Source organism: Cucumis melo, chromosome 11 (assembly GCF_025177605.1).
Source record: "Cucumis melo cultivar AY chromosome 11, USDA_Cmelo_AY_1.0, whole genome shotgun sequence".
Lineage (NCBI taxonomy): Eukaryota > Viridiplantae > Streptophyta > Magnoliopsida > Cucurbitales > Cucurbitaceae > Cucumis > Cucumis melo.
This window is the reverse complement of record NC_066867.1, coordinates 9,332,321-9,353,024: the sequence shown is the minus strand read 5'-3', so window position 1 is coordinate 9,353,024 and position 20,704 is coordinate 9,332,321. Positions and strand designations below refer to the sequence as shown.

At 31.0% G+C, this 20,704-nt stretch overlaps 2 protein-coding genes across 9 annotated transcripts; one reads left to right on the top strand and one right to left on the bottom strand.

Moving 5' to 3' along the window:
• Positions 1-4,751: 4,751 nt before the first annotated feature.
• LOC103495919 (uncharacterized) lies at positions 4,752-8,242 on the top strand. Of its 8 annotated transcripts, none has more exons than XM_051091681.1 (5): positions 4,752-4,993; positions 5,168-5,241; positions 5,343-5,417; positions 6,191-6,734; positions 7,063-8,242. In XM_051091681.1, exons 2-5 carry the CDS (start codon positions 5,203-5,205, stop codon positions 8,076-8,078), a joined length of 1,674 nt encoding a protein of 557 aa, XP_050947638.1. In that variant the 5' UTR covers positions 4,752-4,993; positions 5,168-5,202; the 3' UTR covers positions 8,079-8,242. The 8 variants fall into 8 exon arrangements, with proteins under 8 accessions (XP_050947638.1, XP_050947639.1, XP_050947637.1 ...); XM_051091682.1 differs by having other exon boundaries at positions 4,763-4,963; XM_051091680.1 differs by having other exon boundaries at positions 4,763-4,963; positions 5,094-5,241.
• A 2,022-nt stretch (positions 8,243-10,264) lies between these two features.
• On the bottom strand, positions 10,265-10,969 carry LOC103495918 (mitochondrial import receptor subunit TOM7-2-like). Its single transcript, XM_008457598.3, has one exon. The coding sequence runs from the start codon at positions 10,906-10,908 to the stop codon at positions 10,693-10,695; it is 216 nt and encodes a 71-aa protein (XP_008455820.2). The 5' UTR covers positions 10,909-10,969; the 3' UTR covers positions 10,265-10,692.
• Between the last annotated feature and the right edge of the window lie 9,735 nt (positions 10,970-20,704).

Sequence of the window (20,704 nt, the reverse complement as noted above, 5' to 3'; positions counted from 1 at the left end):
TTGAATATATAAGTCAAAACAATTGTGTACATTATCTAAACAGTCGCTTAAATTATCTTAACGATCATGTATCAAATTTAAACGATAGTATATCAAATTTAAACAATTGTGTAAATACTCTAAACGTTAATTTTAATTCTCTAAAGCATATGATAAACGATCATATAAATATCATAAACTAAACGATTCTGAAATTAAATCTAAACCATCGTTACCAAATCTAAACAATCGTGTTGTTTAACCTAAAGGATCGTGTTATTAAAGCTAAACGATCTTGTTATTAAAACTAAACAATCTTGTAATATATCATACACTATCACGTAGTTAAGTCAAAACGATCTTCTAACTAAATCTAAAAGATCGTGTTATCAAACCTAAACTATCTTGTATTGTGTATTTCATGATCGTGTAGTTAACTCTACACGATCTTGTAATTATATCTAAACGATTTTCTAACTAAATCTAAAGGATCCTGTTATTAAATCTAAATGATCTTGTAGTCATCCATCAACTCCAATGTCATACATTTGTACATATTTGTATTACAATGCAAAAAAAAAAAAAAAACACATATTTTTATTAATTGTTCAAACTTTGCTTCAAGTCCTACTATTGTGACCTTTATGATTACAATTGGAACATCTTGATGAACTATTAAATTCGCCTATATATGGAATTCTTTGTTTTCTAGGTCTTCTAGCTTGACGATTAATGATAGAAGGTAATGTTTTCATAACATTATCTTCAACTCTCCAATCCAAATGAGTTCAAATAAGTTGAACACAACCACTGTATGTTGCTGATAGTGTTCCTCTATAATAAAACTCAGATACATAAGAATAGGTGTCTAGATTAAGCATTTGTAGAACAGCAAACACATGTGCACATGGAATTTCCTCAACATATCCCATACTTGAGAACTACAAGATCCCAAGTTTAATTTCACAATAAACTTTTGATTTCCATCTATTACTTTTATTCAGTGATGCTACTGGGATTAACCTAATTGATAAGACATGTAAGAACAAATTAAACTATAGAGAAAATGTGCATAAATAGGCATGGACATAAATTTCTATCTCTGTCTATCTCGAATAGATACAGATAGAAATCTATCTGTATTTATCTAATGCAAACATAGATAAATTTCTATCTCTGTCTATATCAGATAGACACAGACTGCAATCTATCTGTGTCTATTTGAGACATGCATAGATAGATTTTTGTCTTTGTCCATATCAGATAGACACAGATAGCAATCTATATATGCCTATCAGAGATACAAACAACTCATTAACCATATAATAAGAAAAAACAATATTCTTACCAATAAACTTCTTGGCTTTTATGTTCTATTTGTAAAATGTTCTCAGCCCAAGAAGTCAAACGAGTCTTCATTGCAATAACAACTTTACTTTGTTCATAAAACTACTTTTGCAATACATCTCTAATTGAACTAAGCATGGTAGCCACAGGTAATTTTCTAAGATCTTTAAACACTGAGTTTACACTTTTTCCCCAATTTGATGTATCATTTTGTACCTTCCTCTTCATGAATATGCCCGAGACCACTTCTTAAATCCAACATTACTAAGATGATCTCTGATATTTGGATAAACTAACTCCATACATCTCATGTGGTACTCAAACTCATCAATGGTGTAGGCATAAGCACAACTAAAGGAATATTTATCAAGTAGTGCATCCTTAAAATGGAGTTTTAAGTTACTTTAGAGATGTTTTGTGCATACACAATACTCAACATTAGGAAACAGTCTTAAAACTCCTTTAGGAATGCTAAGATTCCTTTTAGAAACAATGACTAAATTATCTCGCTCTAAAAAAGTACCTCGTATTTTCTAAAAAAACCATGTCCAAGATGCATCATTTTCATAATACACAATAGCAAATGCAAGAGGAAAGATTTGATTATTACCATATTGTGATGAGGTTGTTAATAGGATGTCACCAAACTTACACTTAAAAAGCGTGCCATAAACAGAAATGATAGGTCTACAATATTTTCACCCCTCAATTGATGCACCAAAAGCCATAAAGCAAAATTTTGATATGACCACTAGCATCAATCTCTAAATCGGTGCACGTACCTATAAAAAATACAAAACACTTCTATCAACATCAACAAAAGTAAATAGATAGATTGTGATAGATGTTAATCTTTGTCTATCTAAGATAGACTATTATATTTGTCTATCTCCATATATCTGGAAATGAATGTAATTTGATATAGAAAGTTGATTATACCTATGTTAGATTCAATCAATTTATCAAAGAAGCTTGGAATCAATGTGCACGAGTCAACTATGTCACCTTTTAATATTTTTACTATTTGTTCTTTTGCCGTCCAAGCTTTTTGATAACTTATATTAACTCCAAGATTTGTACGAGCCTTATGGATAATTGCTTTTGAAATGAATGGTCAATAAGCATAAACCTAAAAAATCTATCAAGCAACTGTCAATTGCTGATGAAGAAGCTTGCATGTGATAACTTTGGGTAGTATTTAGTGAACAACCAAGGTCAGAAATGTACTTTTGTAGCATCCACAACTCGCTCTTCTTAAAACGAGATGCCCTAACATACCATTTACACCATTCTTGCAAACATCTCAACTCAAGATATCTCAAATTTGATATTGTATTTCTGAACTAAAAGTTGTTCTTCACTACTAATATACACTTCGAAAACACTTCTTTAGTTTCAAATATTTTTTTTCCTTCAAATCACCATGATAAGAAATCTCTCTTATAACTTCATCATTTGAAACAAAAGAAAAAAACTTATATTTAACATCTCAACATTGTCACGTACACTACTAACAGTAGAAAAATACTCTTCCAAAGAATCAACACTTACATGAGCAATTAATGAATGTCTACTAGTTGCATTGTTATAAAAAGTTAGATACCAAACAACATCATTGTCTTTTTTAATTGGCACCACAATTTGAAAATTACTTTTACCAAAATCTAGTAAAATAGATAATCCTACCAATCGATGCAATTGAATCTTTTCGTATATTAAACCAAGTAAATAATTAAAGTTTATTCAGACATCTACCAATATTTCAGCAACTAAGTAATTCTCATAGACATTGTATTCACTCTATTGACCTCCATACAAAACAACTATAGGAATAGATATTGTATTTTGTAAAAAGAAAATACAATTGTGCAAGAAAGTAAATTAAGTATTCAACAGTGATAGAAACAAATAGATGGACATAGATATACAACTATCGTTGAATAAAAGAATAAAATGTGAAAAATGATAATATTAAACACAATGCAAGGATAAAGATCGTTCAATGGAATAATATACATCAACAATCATGTTGACCATGGTAAACGATCGTATTTAATGTAATAAACAATCATGTTGACATAGCTAAACGATTGTGTTGATATTGGTAAACAATTGTGAAAAACTTCAAACTAACGATTTTTACATAATGAAATACATAATTTTTATATAAATAGTTAAATCTTCTAAACAATCGAAACAAAAATGAAATTTAAAATTCTTACCACAAACAAAAACAAAAACGATATTCATAATAAAAGATAGAATTCTTATCGAAATTTTATAATATTCTACACAATTCAAACAAATATGAAATTTAGAATTCTTACAAAAAACAAGCTCACTACGATGATCTTGATATTGTCGAAGATGAAGAAGAATGTTAAAGATGAAAAAAAATCTGAAAGCGCAAATGAATAAATCACAAAAAAGAAGAAAAGAAAGAAGTGAATAATCGTCCCACACTAATAAAAACCAATAAAGGCTTATATAAAATTTATGAAAAAGTAATCAGATTTCATGAACAATTTTTATTTTGTCATATAGACAATAAATATTTAGGATTTTTGTTATATATTTGTGTAATTTTTCCTTTTATTATATTACTTCTTAAAAACAAAATAGTTACTAAACTATGAAATTAAGCTTTGTACTTAAAGATTTGAGGTGAGAATGGGATTTAAAGCCCTACCCTCTATTGACGCAAGCATCCTTGCATCTGCATCCATTTTTGCATTATCTTTTCATCCTTTTACCCCACAAATGTTGAAGGAATGTTTAACGTAGTCGAAGACCGATAGGCCATGCAAAGGGAGGTGCATCCCGTGGGACATGTAGGTGGCACCTAGAGGGCTCCCGCTAACCTCCATGCATATCTCACGTGATGTCAAGATGCATGACTAGACAAGCACATGCCTATCGACGAGGTGCGTGAAGACACGCATAAGGCACACACTAACATTGGTTAGAATTGAATTAATTTAAAAATATTAGTAAAGTAAATAACAAAGCAAAAAATTTATATCTGAAAATGAAGTTTATATACCTAAATTTTCAAAAACTAAAAACCAATAACTAAGAAACATTTCGTTTTCTATTCTTTATTTTAAAAAATTAAGTCTATTTCTTCTTCATACTTGCAATGAATTGCATTTTTTTTTTCTTAATATGAATGATTGAATCTTAGCCAAATTCCAAATTCCAAAATCATATTTTAAAAACCTACTTTTTCTTTTTAGTTTTTAATTTTTGACTTTGTTTTTAAAGTTATTAGTAAAAAGTAAGAGGGTGAGGACAACAATTTTTGATAAAAACATGTTTTTGAAAACAACAAAGCATACCATCCCTAGAACCAATCCCATCCTTTCAATTTTTTACTTATGTGTAACGTGTCTTCAACCTCAATGCCACAAAACACATTGACAACTAGAAAAAAACAAACGAAAAAGGGGACTAATTTTGAAATGACCTAATGAGAAACAAATGTGGCATGAAATGTTAAACTCAGTTGCCGAACGGACTTCTCGACAGAATATGAAAGGATTTGGATGGTAGAGGTAGAAGAACCAATTCGGCAATGCAATTTTGAACTGACCGACACTGCCGTTCTTACTTCTATCCGGCCAAGGAGACTGCAAGGGTAATTTACTGTTTTCCCCCAAAACCGAAGGTACAAAGTTGGAATTTGAATATTTATTGCTTTAAAAATGATAATTTCCCTTTTTCCTTCTCGGTTTCTTATCTTTCCGCTGGGGGGTTTCCTCTGTTAGTTCGAGCAGAATGCCATAGCCATCTGAGCTTCAGAATAAAATTCGCAATTGATTCCATAATGAATTTATGGCAGTTAGCGCTTGGTTTCCCGTGGAAACAAATTCTAGAATGATGGTTTTGCCAGCTCTATCTCACTCCATAAACCCGGTAACATCTTGCTCTTTCTTCACACTATGTGCTACTGCATTTAGCACAATTTTCTGAAGCTCGAGGTTTCATCCACTAATGAAGCTTTGATTATTTTTCAGAATCATCATTTTCAGTTTGGTCACTGTTGGACTAGGAGGCCACAGAGAAGAAAGTCTTGTTGTAGCATTCGTCAGGTTTGCGTCTTCCTCCTTTTCGCATTTGATTATTACTCTTTGGTGATCCTTGTTGAGTACAATGAATGTAGGGTAGAATTTTGGGGGGATGGTATGCTTTGCGTTGAAAATATCTATGTGTTCCTCTTTGATCACTTAGCTAAGCTCATGTTAGTGTATTGTTTTCTTTGAGATTGTGTAGACATTAGTTTTCCCCTTTTATTTTCATTCCGTTTACTCTAATAGAAAATGATGGTGGGTGCTCGAAACTTAAACTATGGTTCTCCAAGAAGATGTTTGATTTCTCTATTCCATGAACTGTGTCTTTTTTGCTGCTGTTATGGAATTAGCAATCGAATATAAATAGAAAACGTAAATAGTAGAAAATCTTTTTACGCAGTTCACAGAGGGAGAGAGCAGTTTATTATTGGAGAGAAAAAATATCAAATTATAGTTTAAGAGGCATCAATTGAGTTAGAGATAGAAAGTTTATATAGCACATCCCTCTAACTCTTGGATCAAATTTGTAGATAACTAAAATAACATAAATTCAAAGACTCAAAGCATTCTAACAGCTGTTTTCATTTCTCAAGATGGGCATTTATTTATTGAGAATGTCTATTTTCCGCTGAAGCTCAATTTGATAGACTTATTTCCCCGGGTAAACTCAAGTCATTGTCCTAAATGTAAAGGATCTATTCTAATTTGATATGTGCGTCTCTGTCAAGAAGATGTCAGATTAATGTTTTCCGAGAGTGAAACCATCTATGTTAATTCTTTCATTTTTCTTGCAGGAAACGAACATTGTTGAGCCAAAACCCAATCAGGACAGGTCAAGGAAAAAACATCGCTCCAAGAAAGCAATTAGAGAACCTTCAATATCACAGGAAGGTAGTCCCCCTCCTCTAGTTAATGCATTGAAAGTTTCAGCTCAGCAAGATGCTGCTCGTTTTCACTTTCCTGGGCATAATAGAGGGAGAGCGGGGCCACCATCATTTACTCAGCTCATTGGTCTGAAACCATTTATGCATGATTTACCCGAGCTTCCAGAGCTGGACAACCTCTTTTGTCCGGAGGGTCCAATTTTAGAAGCACAGCAGCAAGCAGCAAAACTTTTTGGAGCATCAGAAACATGGTTCCTCGTTGGAGGAACCACATGTGGAATTCAGGCTGCAATTATGGCAACTTGCTCTCCAGGAGATCATATAATTCTTCCGAGGAACTCTCATATATCCGTCATATCCGCTTTGGTTTTATCCGGTGCAATTCCAAAATACATTATGCCTGTGTATGACTCCAATTGGGACATAGCTGGTGAGGTTACTCCATCACAGGCAAGTGAGGAACACCTGTCTTCAACTCATGGGTATAAACATGTCATGGAGTGCATTAAATTTTTCAATAGACTATTACTTAATAGTTACTTCTCGTTATCTTAGCTTAGCAATACCACTCACAATTTATAACCCTCCCTACTGCAAAAGAGATAACCGTTGGTTTGATATAATATTAAATGCTGCACAGGTAAGCTTTATATATTTTGGTAACCAAACATTATCATTTAATGAAGAAAATCTTTCCTCGACTTTAAACCTTCAATCTTTATTAAGACGATTAATACATTATTAATTTAAAGTGTGAAAATTTATATTGTATTCACAGGTAGGTAGAGCAATCAAGGATTTAGAAATTGATGGTCAAAAAGCATCCGCAGTGTTTGTTACTTCACCTACTTATCATGGCATCTGTAGTAATCTGAGTGAGATTTCTCAGATATGTCATGTTAAGGGAATTCCTTTGATTGTTGATGAGGCTCATGGGGCACATTTTGGGTTTCAACCTCAGCTACCTCTTTCAGCACTCCAGCAAGGAGTTGACTTGGTTGCCCAATCGACTCACAAAGTTCTCTGCTCTCTTACTCAGTCATCAATGTTACACATGTCGGGGAATCTTATAGACAGAGAAAGAGTTTGTAGATGTTTACAAACTCTTCAAAGCTCTAGCCCTAGTTATCTGCTTTTAGCTTCATTAGATGCTGCCAGAGCTCAACTAAGTGATAATCCAGACAAGATTTTTAATACCGCAATAGATCTTGCATATCAAGCAAAAAGCGAGATAAACAAGATTTCAGGTATCTCGATCCTCGAGTGTGCCATGTTCTCTAACTTCCCTGTTGTTGATCCATTAAGACTCACTATTGGTTTCCAACAACTTGGTATCTCTGGCTATGAAGCAGATGAAATACTGTACAAAAATCATAACATCGTTTGTGAACTTGTTGGGAACCAATTCATTACATTTGTCATTAACCTAGGAACATCTGAAGATGACATCGAGAGACTGGTTTTAGGTATTGAGAATGTGAGCTCTTTCGCATCGGTTATGAGGATTGAAGGAAGAAGCAAACTAAGTGTTTCTGCACTCTTTCCTAATGTCAAAATCAGCTTGAATCCTAGAGATGCCTTCTTTGTGAAGAAAAGGAGAGAGAACATTAAAGAATGTGTGGGAAAGGTGTGTGGAGAGTTAATATGTCCTTATCCTCCAGGAATACCAGTAATGATCCCAGGGGAGATTATATCTGAGGAAGTTGTTGATTATCTGTTGCATTTAAAAGGCAAAGGTGCCTCAATTAGTGGTGCGTCTGATCCTAAATTATCTTCACTACTTGTATGCAATGTGTAAGAGACAACAAAACGATTTGTTGAGTCTCTACTTGAATTGATTTCGATAATGGTTTGAGTAATTTGTTGCTGAAGGATATAAGCATGCAGTGTTCTGCAATGTAAAGATTGATGAAGAAAATTTGTGACGGGAATAAATCTTCTGGAAATGAAGTTGGACCCTTATTATCGTAGTGTTGACATTTGGAACTGTTCGAAGATTGATTATTGTTTGCAATGCCCATGTTGTAAACCTTACCTTTTTAGATGCCGTAAGTAGTCCAATTAATATAAGCAATGTGAGAATAGCTCACATGCATACCTTAAAAAGAGTTCACATACATATTCGACAAGCATCGAGTGGCTTTATAGTTGTATATATTATTTACTATGAACTTTTGTTAAGAGTAACTAATGGCTTGTTTGAATACAATTTTGTGTTGTCCGAAAATTATGTTCCATTTTTGTTACCAAAAAGGCCAATATGAGTTATAACAGTAAACTATAGTTTCTTTTTCTTTCTTTTTCTACAAACGTGCAACTAAAGGCCAACGTGAGTTATGACATAAACACATACACCATCCTCAATAAGGGCATAGGAAAACCAAAAAGGACGTCAGATGACTACATATCAAATGCATAGCCCTCTACATATATTTCTATATTAAGGAATGATTGTATTTCAAAATCACTAAAAAAATTGAAAACCAATTCTAGTAGTATAAAAATACAGTTAAGAGTAAATTTAAACATTAAATTGTGTAGTGCTTTAAACATGACAAAATAAATTTAACGGCATGGAAACCACTCTCAAACATCTCTAAAGGTGAGTCTAAAATGGTAGTGTTTGACATTGATTTTAGATAAAATGGTAGTGTTTGACGTTGATTTTAGAAAAACATCAAATCATTTTAAACAATCAGGTGATAGGTGATTTTTGTTGCAAAATTGTTGACAAAACAAGCAATTATAAATGTTTTGAATTTTCCTTCTATTTCTATTTTACATTCAATTTACTAACCAGGTACATAATAATTTAACAATAAAATAAATAAAAATAGATACTTACCTTAGCAATTTAGTTAAACAATTATTTCTAACTTTTGAAACGAAAATCAATTTTAAATATTTGAAAATCACCTCTTTGAAAAAGATCGGTACCAAATACAAATTTAATTGTCTGATTTTTAACAAAATTAATTGTACTTGGATCACTTTTTCAAAAATCACTTCTCCAACAATCTCCATAACACACTGAAATGAATTTTGATAATATATAATCTAGCATGATCTCTTAATGAATTTTGATAATATATAATCAAGCATGGTCTCTTAATTCTGAAATATGCAATGATTCCTGAAGGATCAAGTTTTTACTCCATTATTTATCTATAGCCAAAGCTTCAAAGCTTTCCTCACTAACTGGTAACCTACTCACAGGATACCATTTCTAAATAACTAACGCAAACAAACATCAGAAGCCTACCATTAACCAAAAGAAACCATGGGAATAACCACCAAATTTCTGGGAACAATGTCAAGTATCTACAAAATCCTGGTCACTGTGTTGAGATTGATGACTCGAACTTGGAACAAACTACCAGAAAAAATAAGCTTAGAGGAAAGCCAAAGTCTCACATTAGCATTCCCCAGTAGGACAGCATACAAACCAACATCAGGTACACCCAAAGTCCAGAGGAAATGTAGGTAGAAACAAAATCTGAGTCTAGAATCAATAAAAATTATGCTCAATCTTTGAGGGAACGAAAGCAAGCTTTACAGAATTAGTAACTATACTCAGAATTCAAACAAGAGAGATTTTGAGTACAACGCACCATATAATCCTACACAACTAAAATATAATCCTACACAACTAAAGAGGATAGATGAGACAGTAGAAGGCATTTATATGGGCTTCATCACAACTCAAAGAGGTGAAAGGATAATTCCCAGTGAACAAAGTGAACAAAGACGGTATGTATGTTTGGTAGTGATTTTGAAATAGTTAAAATCAATTTGGGGGTGATTTCCAGAATCACTTAAAACGTGCCATAAGACCCCTTAGGTTAGAACAACAAACTCATAGACTAAATAGCATGAGATACTAAGAACATGATACTCAGACATGGCACTTTATTATCACAATTTAAAGCCAAGATTTAAATAATAGAACATAACGAACGATAATAGAATCAACTCGTACAATGGTGACTATAAATCCTTGATCAGTTCCTATTAACTTGAAATAAGAGGCAGGACAAACAGGCATTACAAAATGGGGCTTTTGATAGTACAGCCCATATCAGTCTTATATGCTTAAATCCATGACAGTCTTTAGGAATCACGGATCAGATAGCGGAAATAAACCCTAAAACCGTTCAATTATTTGAATAAACAGACAATACTCAGAAAAAACGAAGCGTATTACCAAGATTCATACCGGTGAAGTAATAACAGATATTTGAGAAGAAATAAAAAATAGATCAAAACTTTCGCCTCAAACTATTGCATGTCTTCTGTAGTTCAAGCATGTGAACATTATACTCAAACTGACCTAAAATTTATACGCTAACTAGCCCCCAACAAAAACATCCATATAAAACAAACCCGATCCATCATGGAAGAAAGCAATCAGATCAAACGGGGCTGAGGAGTTGGGAGAGCTGAGGCTTAGGCTCGGAGTTCATGCCGATGATGATGACCAGAGGAATAAAGCCGTAGTGGGTGATGACCTTAGCTTTCTTTACGGCCCATGTAGTCCACTCCTTGAAGGCTTGAGTAGCGGATTTCTCTGACTTGGATGAAGACTTGGAGCTCTTCCCCTTGCTCCTAAGAGAAACCTTCGACGCCATTGATGGGAGAATTTGATCTCTGCAAAATGCTGGAACCTTCCTCTTGTTGCGGTTGATTTGAGCGAATGAATGTATTCCTTATAAACCCTAATACACCACACACGTGGACCGGTTGCCTTGTGAGTTGCTACCGGATATTGCCGGTTAACCGTGGCCGCTCCCTAATTATTCACAATTAATCAGTATTAGTAAAATGGTTTTACAATACAAGCTTTAGTTTTAAACAAACAAACAAAAAATATATATATAGCAATTTTTTATAGCAAAAACAAATTCTAACCAATAGTAAAATTTAATTTGTGTTTTAGTATAAAAAGATAGTCGATAAATTGTACGAATACAAGTTTGAGACTTTTTTATTTAAGATAAATAGTAAAAAATGATCGAAAAACATGTCAAAAACATTTAGACCTTTGGTAATTTGCTTATAATGCATTTAATTCCTTGATATTATGACTATATGGTATTCTTCTTTGTAGGATTTTGATAAAATAAGAAACATTCAGTCCAACGCCAACCAAATGAGCACTATCAACGCTTGTTGTTCTGAAAAAATGTAATGAAGAGATGTCAAACAAGTTCGACACACAACAAGGAACCAAAAAATGTGTTCAAAGCTTATTACTAACCACCACATGATTTCGAAGCCCTGAGGCCTGAGGCTTTGCATGACTTCCAAAATATATGGAGAGACCCACACAACATAAAAGTAGACACTGAAAAAAAAAAAAAAAAAAGAACACGCGTAGTGGACGCCGAGTGTCAAAGCCTATAAATACATTAAAAAACAACCAAAAGAAGGAAGAAGAAGAGCAAAAACGATGTCCAAATTCTCATAAAAAATTCCATAATTTCATCTTTCTTCACCAAGTTCAGATCTTTTCAACCAAAGATTACTTATGCAAACCAAGAAATTGGAACTTGTAGTCATTCTATGCTTTTGTTTACATTTTCAACGATTGTTCGTATTGCTTGTATTAGATATTAGAGATTGCAATGATTTAATTCATCAATATAAGCAATTCATTTTTCCAATCCATCTATGTCTTTCATTTCTAGCAGTTACATGAGTAGCTAAGTTTTCTATGGGGAAAAATGGTAGATTAAATTGAGTAAAGACGTAATTATTTTGTTTGACTTGTGAGGTGAAGTCACGCTTAATGCATCGAAAGATTAAATTAGGTAATGGTAGTTAACTACTTGAAAGAGTAAATGACAGAGGCTAGTCAAATGAAGAATATGGGAACCAACTTAGAAATAAGAACAAACCTATGACATTATGTACATCATTTACATGTAAAAATAGGGCATTTGTGGCATGAGACGTAGAAAGGATGCATGCCTTAATTAGTATTAGAACACATAAGTAATGTCTAGTTTCATTAACGATTGAGGAAACCCCTTAATCCCATTCTCCTGCAAACTTGTAATCAAACAGATAAAGCTCTAGGTCGCTTTTAATTCATCCATTGCATATCATTTGGGCAACATAGCATAAGTACCAACCATCCTCAACTTGTTATCTTTAACACCAAGATCTTAGCATGAGAGTAAAGTTTAACCTCACAGTTCGTTAGCAAAACTTTTATTGTGTTCAATTTGGGACTCACTAGGACCTAATCTAGTTTACACTTGGATTAAATCAGTAAAACTTGTACTGCATAATCATCATCAATGCATACCATCATATTCAAGGCACTCATCACATCTTACCAAACACCCAAGGCAACAATGATCATTTTGATTCATATACTTGCTATTTAATTTTAGGTTTTTTTTTTTAACTTTTCATGAATTTTAAATCTAGTTTTGAACTATTTTTATTGAAATTAGTTTAAAAAAGAAAGATTAAGAAGAAATGTCTAATTTGGCAATGAAATTTCACAATTATCATAAATTCTCAGTTTTTTATATTAATAGAAATTCTTTTTTTTAGGATTATTTTGTCCTTATGATTATCATTTAATATATATCATTTTCGGATTTAATTATTATTTATTTCCTTAATTACGTTATTTTTATCACAATTGTATATATTATATTTTCTTTATTTGTATTTTAAATAAATATGAATTAATTATATTAATCAAAACGTTTTCCATTTATTATGGAAATATTATTCAAAAAGATATATTTTCTTTTAATTTTGTCTTTTTTCGCCGTTCACAAGATTTTTTTCATTAGTAAAAAATTGTTTATCTATATCAATTCTTTCATAATTTTTCATCCACCATCGAATGACCTCAACCATCATTACATTTTTTTCTGTCCTAATTTTATTACACAAGCAGATCTTTCGACCACTATCGGAAATCGTCGTTGATTGAAAAAGAAATTTCATCGTCGAATTTGTCTAAGAGCTTTTCCGGCGTTTTTTTATTTCACGATTCCATTCTGTTTCACATATATCCGGTTAGTTTATTTAACAACTTCATCATATGTCAATATATCCCCAATATACTGTATGTTAGATTTTCAATTTCCATTATAGTAGCTACTTGTGCTCTCTGTTTATATTAATATATACCCCGTCATATTAATAATGTACGTACATCCATCAGGATGTACAGTTTTGCAGGATATTTCTTCCATATTTAATTTCTTCACCACCGAAAGTTCTCAACCATCATTATATTTTTTTTTTCTGTCGGAAATTTATTACACAACTGGATCTTTCTTCCATCGCTAGAAACTTTACTTTACATTACAGAGCTTCACCGCCATTTTTTTAGATTTAGAATTTTCGTTACAGTAATTATTTATCTTCTTTGTTTATGTAAATATATACCCAATCTATAGTATTTTAGATTTTGAGGTTCTGCACAGTAGTTATTTATCTTCTCTGTGTATGTAAATATATACCCTTTCATATTATGTAAATATATACCCAATCTACTGTATTTTAGATTTTTATATTGTAAATGTCGTTAAAATTTTAATTTCAATTATAAACGTTTCCTAAATTTTCCTTACTTTTATGTTCCTATATACTTCATAATATTGAAGATATACTTTGTATTATTTTCCTATTTTTCAACCACATGATATTTTTTCAACCATAATATATACATTATTTGCCTCAATTTTTTAGGTCAAACTTTGCAATTCAGAACGTTACAATATTGTATTTAATATTGTAAATTTCAGTTAACTTCAAATTATAATGTATAATATCATAATATATACTATTTTATTTAATATATACCATCTCAGTCGAAAAGTGTATTATCATATTGCTTTCAATTTCAATAACTGGAAAAATGTACTATTGTAATATACACCATTTTATTTAATATATACCTCTACTTTTCTCTCACCAATCGTCTCTTTAGTTTCTTCCACAATCTTCCTCTGAACTTCCTCATTCGCTATCAATTCCATCATGCCCCACTCTATCACTGTCTTTGTCTTATCCGTCCCACCGCTCAAAACTCCGAACAAAGTGTCACCAATTCCCTGTCCGTCGTTGACGAATTCCCTCCGCTGCCACGTCCGTCGATTTTAAAATTGAAAGCTTGTCCAGGTATGAAAATGGTGTCGCATCGTCATCAGATTTCAAAATCTCGTCGATTTTCACAACCGTTTGGTCTTCCATCTCGATTTTGCCGCCATTTCGTCTTCCATTTTCAAGACCCTAAAGATCGGTTGAAGAAAAATTTCAGCGTACGAATGAGAGTATAATGGATTCCGCAATTGTCTGTTGCTCTTTCCTTACGTGGTAAAAAAAATCCTCCATTTTCATGCCATTGACGTATCACTTGCCAATTTTTTTTTTTAATTCGTAAATCATTTAATATGGGTAGTATAATAATTTGGGCTAGACTTTTCTGTAAAATATTAGTTCAGTTAGGACCTTAGTATAATATATACGCAAATTAGGTCAATTGTGTAAAATCATAGGCCAAATTAGGCTATTTGAGTTAAACCCTCTTTACAAAATGGGATACTCTTGTAAAAGTAACAAAACACCAAACTATTTATGACTCGTATAACAAAGTCCATAAAGTTAGCCATTTTTTAAATATTTCAGGTTTTTCCTTCCATCTTTCTTTTCTTCCTCGCGATTCGTATTCCTCCTGCTATTTCTTTCATCTTCTTCCTCGTGCAATTTTTTCTGTCTTCTTTCCTCTCTTTTTTTTTCTGCAATTTCTTTCAATCATCTTTCTTATTTTTCAATTCTTTATTTATGTCGTTTAATCTTTCCATCGTTTTTTTCTTTTCCTTTTGTTTTTTCGCTTTTCCATCGTCTTTCGACTTTTCCTCTTCTTTTTTTTCTCTGCGATTTCTTTTCATCGTCTTTCTTCTTTTCCTTTTTTTTACATTGTGTACAAAAAATAGAAAAATTTAAAAGATCGTGTATAAAAAATCTTGAAAAAAATCATTTAGATTGAAGTAGCCAAATGTAAACTATCGTGTAAAAAAATAAAAGATTGTGTATAAAGAATCTTGAAAAAAAATCATTTAAATTGGAGTAACCAAATGTAAACGTGTAAAAAAAATAAAAGATTATAAAGAATCTTGAAAAAAACCATTTAGATTGGAGTATCAAATGTAAATGATCGTGTAAAAAAATAAAAGATTGTGTATAAAGAATCTTAAAAAAAATCATTTGGATTAGAGTAGCCAAATGTAAACGATCGTGTCAAAAATGTAAATGATCGTATAAAAAAATCTAAACTATCGTGTACCAAAAGAATTAAAAAAAATCGTGTACCAAATTTTGAAAAAAAAATCATATATAAACAATCGCGTATAAATTATAGCCATATCTAAACAATCACGTATACATTGTAGGCATATCTAAACGATCGCATATAACTTATAGCCATATCTAAATGATCGTGTATAAATTGTAGTCATATCTAAACGATCGTTTTAAATTGTAGCCATATCTAAACGATCACATATTAACAATAACCAAATCTAAATGATCGCAAATATATTACGAGCACGTTGTTGACGGCGTGGTTGACGGGGCATTTTTGTATTTTCCACGGTGGGCATTTAGCTTTTTCCGTTTTTGAAATTGTTTTATAGAGTGTAAATATTTTATGGTTTTTTTATATTTTTGAAAACTTCTTAAAAATTATATTTACAAGTAAATACAAGGTTATTTTTAAATATAGTAAATTAACCAAAATATTTAGAAAACATAAAAAAATATCACAATTTATCTAATATAAACGATAATAAATCCAAGATAGACTATTAGATGTGTCTACTCGTATCAAGATAGTTGCCCATCTTATTCACAAGATAATAAGATATCTAGGTCTATTATAGACCATTAGTAAAAAAATGCTATTAATTGCAAAACAATTTTGGAAAAAAAAATTACCAAATTTAGATTTATTCAAATTGGAGGGACTAAATTAATTTCTAACATTTGAAAGTGCATTTAGTATTATAAACTACAAGTAAACGGACTTTAGTTTTTTCTCTTAGAACTTTTAGTTCCAATTTAAACTTCGTCAAAAAGAAAATAAGAAACATTTTTTTCAATATATAGAGAACCAATACCCTTCAATAAAACTTATACCATTCTAAAATACAGTTCCAAAAATATATTTATCAAATTAAAGTATGACAATCATTTACAAACATCGTTTAAAAATACTAATTAAAGAAGGAAAAAAATGATCCAATCCACATTTACACCATACATACATATGATTCAAATTGGCTATAGCATCTTCCTGTTATAGTCCCAACCCTTAATTTCTCCTGTCATGGTTTCTTAATCACCTTATTTGGTAAAGAGTCATATTTAGTTAATCATATATTTTTATGGTTTAAAAACTGGTTTCATAAACAAAACCTCCGTTTCTAGGTTCAACAACAAAAGGCAACAATATACCCTCTTTTCTAAACAAGCAATCATCTTGTATATGAATATATATATATATATATATATATATAAGTTATAACCAGTTGTCACAATAAAGCTATGCCATTCTATAACTAATCTAACAACTGCTCATAATTCAAGCAACCCATGTTAAGAAAAAGAACAAAACCAAAACCAACAATGGTTTATATTCATGATAATCTAGAAAGGCAGAACTTCAGACTCAAAATAATCAGCATCACAAAATGTCATATACTTGCATAGCATCACTTCCAAAACGACTTCAAAGAAAGATGTCATCTTGTCCCACAGAATCCGAAACTTTACTTCTAAACAATTAAGTATAAAGGAATCCAGAGTCGAAAACTTACTAAAAAATTGGAAAGCCTAAAAAGAATAATGCAACCCCAGATTGAATCACACCCTGGGGATGGGCGTCAATGGATCATGAAACAAAAAGATGGAAAATAAATCAAACGACATACTAAGGGAAGAAAAGGATGGAGAAATTATATTACAAATTCTCTTAACCCCTTGTAAACAAGAAGGGGAACGGCGATGCTGAAGAAACCCACAAGAGCGAAATTCCATCGAATCCAGCGGAAGTTATGCTCAAGATTTTCTCTAGCAGTACTCCGATCCTCGATGTATCTGTTCTTGTGTGCTTCCATTCCTCTGCCCATTGTCGCTCTGTTCGAGTTTCTCCTTTCCTATGTTTGCAAACTTGCTCGCTCGCTTGCTCTTCTCTATCTCTCTAGTTTACCCTCGGTTTCTTGTGAGCCTTGTGGCTCCGGCACTCAAATAATGTTCACCGATCTTGCTCAAATTAAAAATATTTATATCCTTTTGTTGTATGGAATATTATTTCAAACAAAATTTCCATCTGCTTGGCTCAAGAATTTTGAAAGTTGATCCCACTTGCGTGCCCTATAACAGAGGCAGAAATTCACTATATTTTTTCCATACTCCGCTCTAAACAAAAATTCGAAAAATCACCCTTAAATTATTATGATATTTGCGATTTCAAAATCAATACACCTTCAAATCAATCTATTGTTGAATAAACTTTTCGATTATCTCAACAACAACAATCAAGTAAAAGAGCATAAACAATAACATCCAAATCAACTGTAATCAAAGACAACAAAGAAATCATCGAGAAAGCATGACAGAAAATTCTGAAAGTGGAGAGGGGAAAGAAGATGGCAAAGAAGGAGAGAGAAAGAGTCAGTTTTCCATGTCACATCAAATTTGTACTAAAAGATACAAAAATAAGGCAATTAGAAAATGTATTTACTAAAATAGTGTTATTTTCAAACTAACTAAAAAATAATGCTGCTTTTCAACTGCCTTTCTTGCTTGTTGTGTTGTATTAAAAATAATACTCTTTTGGACGACTCCCCATTTCTTTTCTTTTTTTTTTTCTTCATTTTTTTATATAATGTTTTATTTCTTTCTTTTATTTCAATTTCATTTTTCTTTCTTAAAATTAAAATTTTTATTTTTTAAAATTTAGTATTAATTTATTTTTTTTTCTTTCACAACAAATCTATTTAAAAAAACGTACTTTTACCTTGACGAAAGTTTTTGAAATTTTCAAATTATGTTTATGTTAATTTTTCAATTTAGGAAGATTTATCATTATAATTCATTTGTTTTGTATTAATCAAAGGTAGTAAATTTTTAGTAATCAATTAAGATTAGAAAATAATTAAATATAAAGTATAATGTCTAATACAATAATTAAACAATTTTCATTCAATGAAAAAAACATTCAAAGTGTTCCTCAACCAGAACGTAGTCAATTTCTAGCTAGTTGTTGTCGTCGATTTTGTATCGTTTGTTGCTCTAGTCCTTCTTGATTACCTTGTTGTTGCTTATTTGGTTGCTTGGGTATCATTGCAGGTATTTCATAATACAAATATTCGTTATGAAGATGATGGGTTGGTTCTAAAAAAAAAACTAACACATTGATTGGTTGTATAGCTAAGTATTACTCTAAAGTGATTGTGTATAGAATGATCAATTTTTCTTTTCTCGTTGTAGAGCATTGATTAGGGTTTTAGAATTGATGGATTAGATTAGATGTAAGATAAATTTGCATATATTCTAGCCGTCAATATTCTTTAATATATACTTTGTGTCTTTTTTATGGTATTGTCTATTTGGATGTTTCAATACCCTTTGTTACTTTTATGAGGCATTAATTAAGATTCTCTCGTCATATGTTTATGGTGATAATTTATTAATATCTAATATCTCATTTGGTAACTATTTTGTTTTTTGTTTTTGTTTTTAAAATTAAGTATATTTTGTTTTATGTCTTGCAATAATTTGCATATTTCTTAAATACAATGATTAAATTCAAAACCAAAATTAAAAAAAAAAAAAAAACATTATTTGAAAGCTACTTTTTTTAGTTCTCAAAGTTTGGTTTGTTTTTTTAAACCATTGGCAAAATATAAAATAATAAAAGAAGAAAGTTGAATGTGAAAGTAATGTATATATATTTAATTCTTCATATGTATTTGTGTTTATACGCTTTGTGTTTGTATTACAGAAGCCACTTCTTCCAATTCATCGGGCTCTTGCATTCGAGCACATCTTCTTTGAACTAGTACAGGTACAATAGGTACATCATACATATAACATATGTTCTCCTTGTCCCCCTTGTTATCGTTGCATATATCTAGGACATGCTTGGGTCATTGATATGTAGGAGTTGTAAAACCATTATTAGGAATTGTTTCAAATAGTGATAATTATGATGCCAACAAATGGTACAAAGTCGACGACGACAACTAGCTAAAAATTGGCGACGTCCCGACTGTGGAACATTTTGATTGTTTTTTTTTCATTGAATAAAAATTGTTTAATTATTGTATTAGACATTATACTTTATATTTAATTATTTTCCAATCTTAATTGATTACTAAAAATTTACGACCTTTAATTAATACAAAATAAATGAATTATAGGGATAAATCTTCCTAACTTGAAAAATTAACATAAACATAATTTGAAAAATTAAAAAAATTTCATCAAAGTAAAAATACGGTTTTTTTTTTTGTTAAAAATAGGTTTATTGTGGGAGAAAAAAATAAATTAATACTAAATTTAAGAAAATAAGAATTTAAATTTTAGAAAAGAAAAATAAAATTCAAATAAAAGAAAGAAATAAAACATTATATGAAAAATGGAAAAAAAAAAAAGAAAAAAGGAAAAAAAGAAGAAGTGGGTGAGTCTTCGCCCGAGGAGAGAAAAAGAAAAGGAATAAAAGAAGGAGAGATAAAAACACAACAACCAAGAAAGAGAGATGAAAAGCAACATTATTTTTTTTTTAATTAGTTTGAAAATAACAATATTTTTGTAAATACTTTTTTAACTGCATTATTTATATCATTTATCCTACTAAAACTCTTCTTTTAAAATAAATAATCCCTAAAATTCCTAACACCCTAAAATGTGTTCAATTTTTTTGCGATTTTCCAAGTTCTTACTTATGGCTATTTAGCCCCTTGCTCTAAAAACCATAGATTTTATTAAAACAAAAACCTACCCGTGCAATTGATTCTTGAATTTACTGCATTTGAAAGAGACTTTATTTTGTATATACGCTTATAAAACCAAGTCATGTCTATTAGATAAATTGAGTTGTGAAATAGTTTGTTAATTCATTTTGCAAGTAATTTTGAAGTTGTTAAATTCTATATTTTTCAAGTTGATAATCATTCTTTCTCTAGTTATTCAAATTTAATTGTAGTTGTATAAAAATCTGTTTAAAAATATAACCACATGCTTTTGCTTGCATTTTCATAAGAGATGGACAGCTATTTTATATTATTTGGGTTAAATTGAATTAAAATTTTATTTTCAGGTCGGGTTTGAGTAGTTAGGATTTTGGTTGAGTCAACCTGATTTGAGATACATAATCTATGTTCTTTACAA

Coding starts and splice junctions, on each gene's coding strand:
- LOC103495918 (XM_008457598.3), bottom strand. CDS start 10,908: ATGGCGTCGAAGGTTTCTCTTAGGAGCAAGGGGAAGAGCTCCAAGTCT.
- LOC103495919 (XM_051091680.1), top strand. CDS start 5,161: ATGGCAGTTAGCGCTTGGTTTCCCGTGGAAACAAATTCTAGAATGATG. Junction 5,242..5,342: donor TATCTCACTCCATAAACCCG/GTAACATCTTGC, acceptor ATTATTTTTCAG/AATCATCATTTTCAGTTTGG. Junction 5,418..6,190: donor CTTGTTGTAGCATTCGTCAG/GTTTGCGTCTTC, acceptor TTTTTCTTGCAG/GAAACGAACATTGTTGAGCC.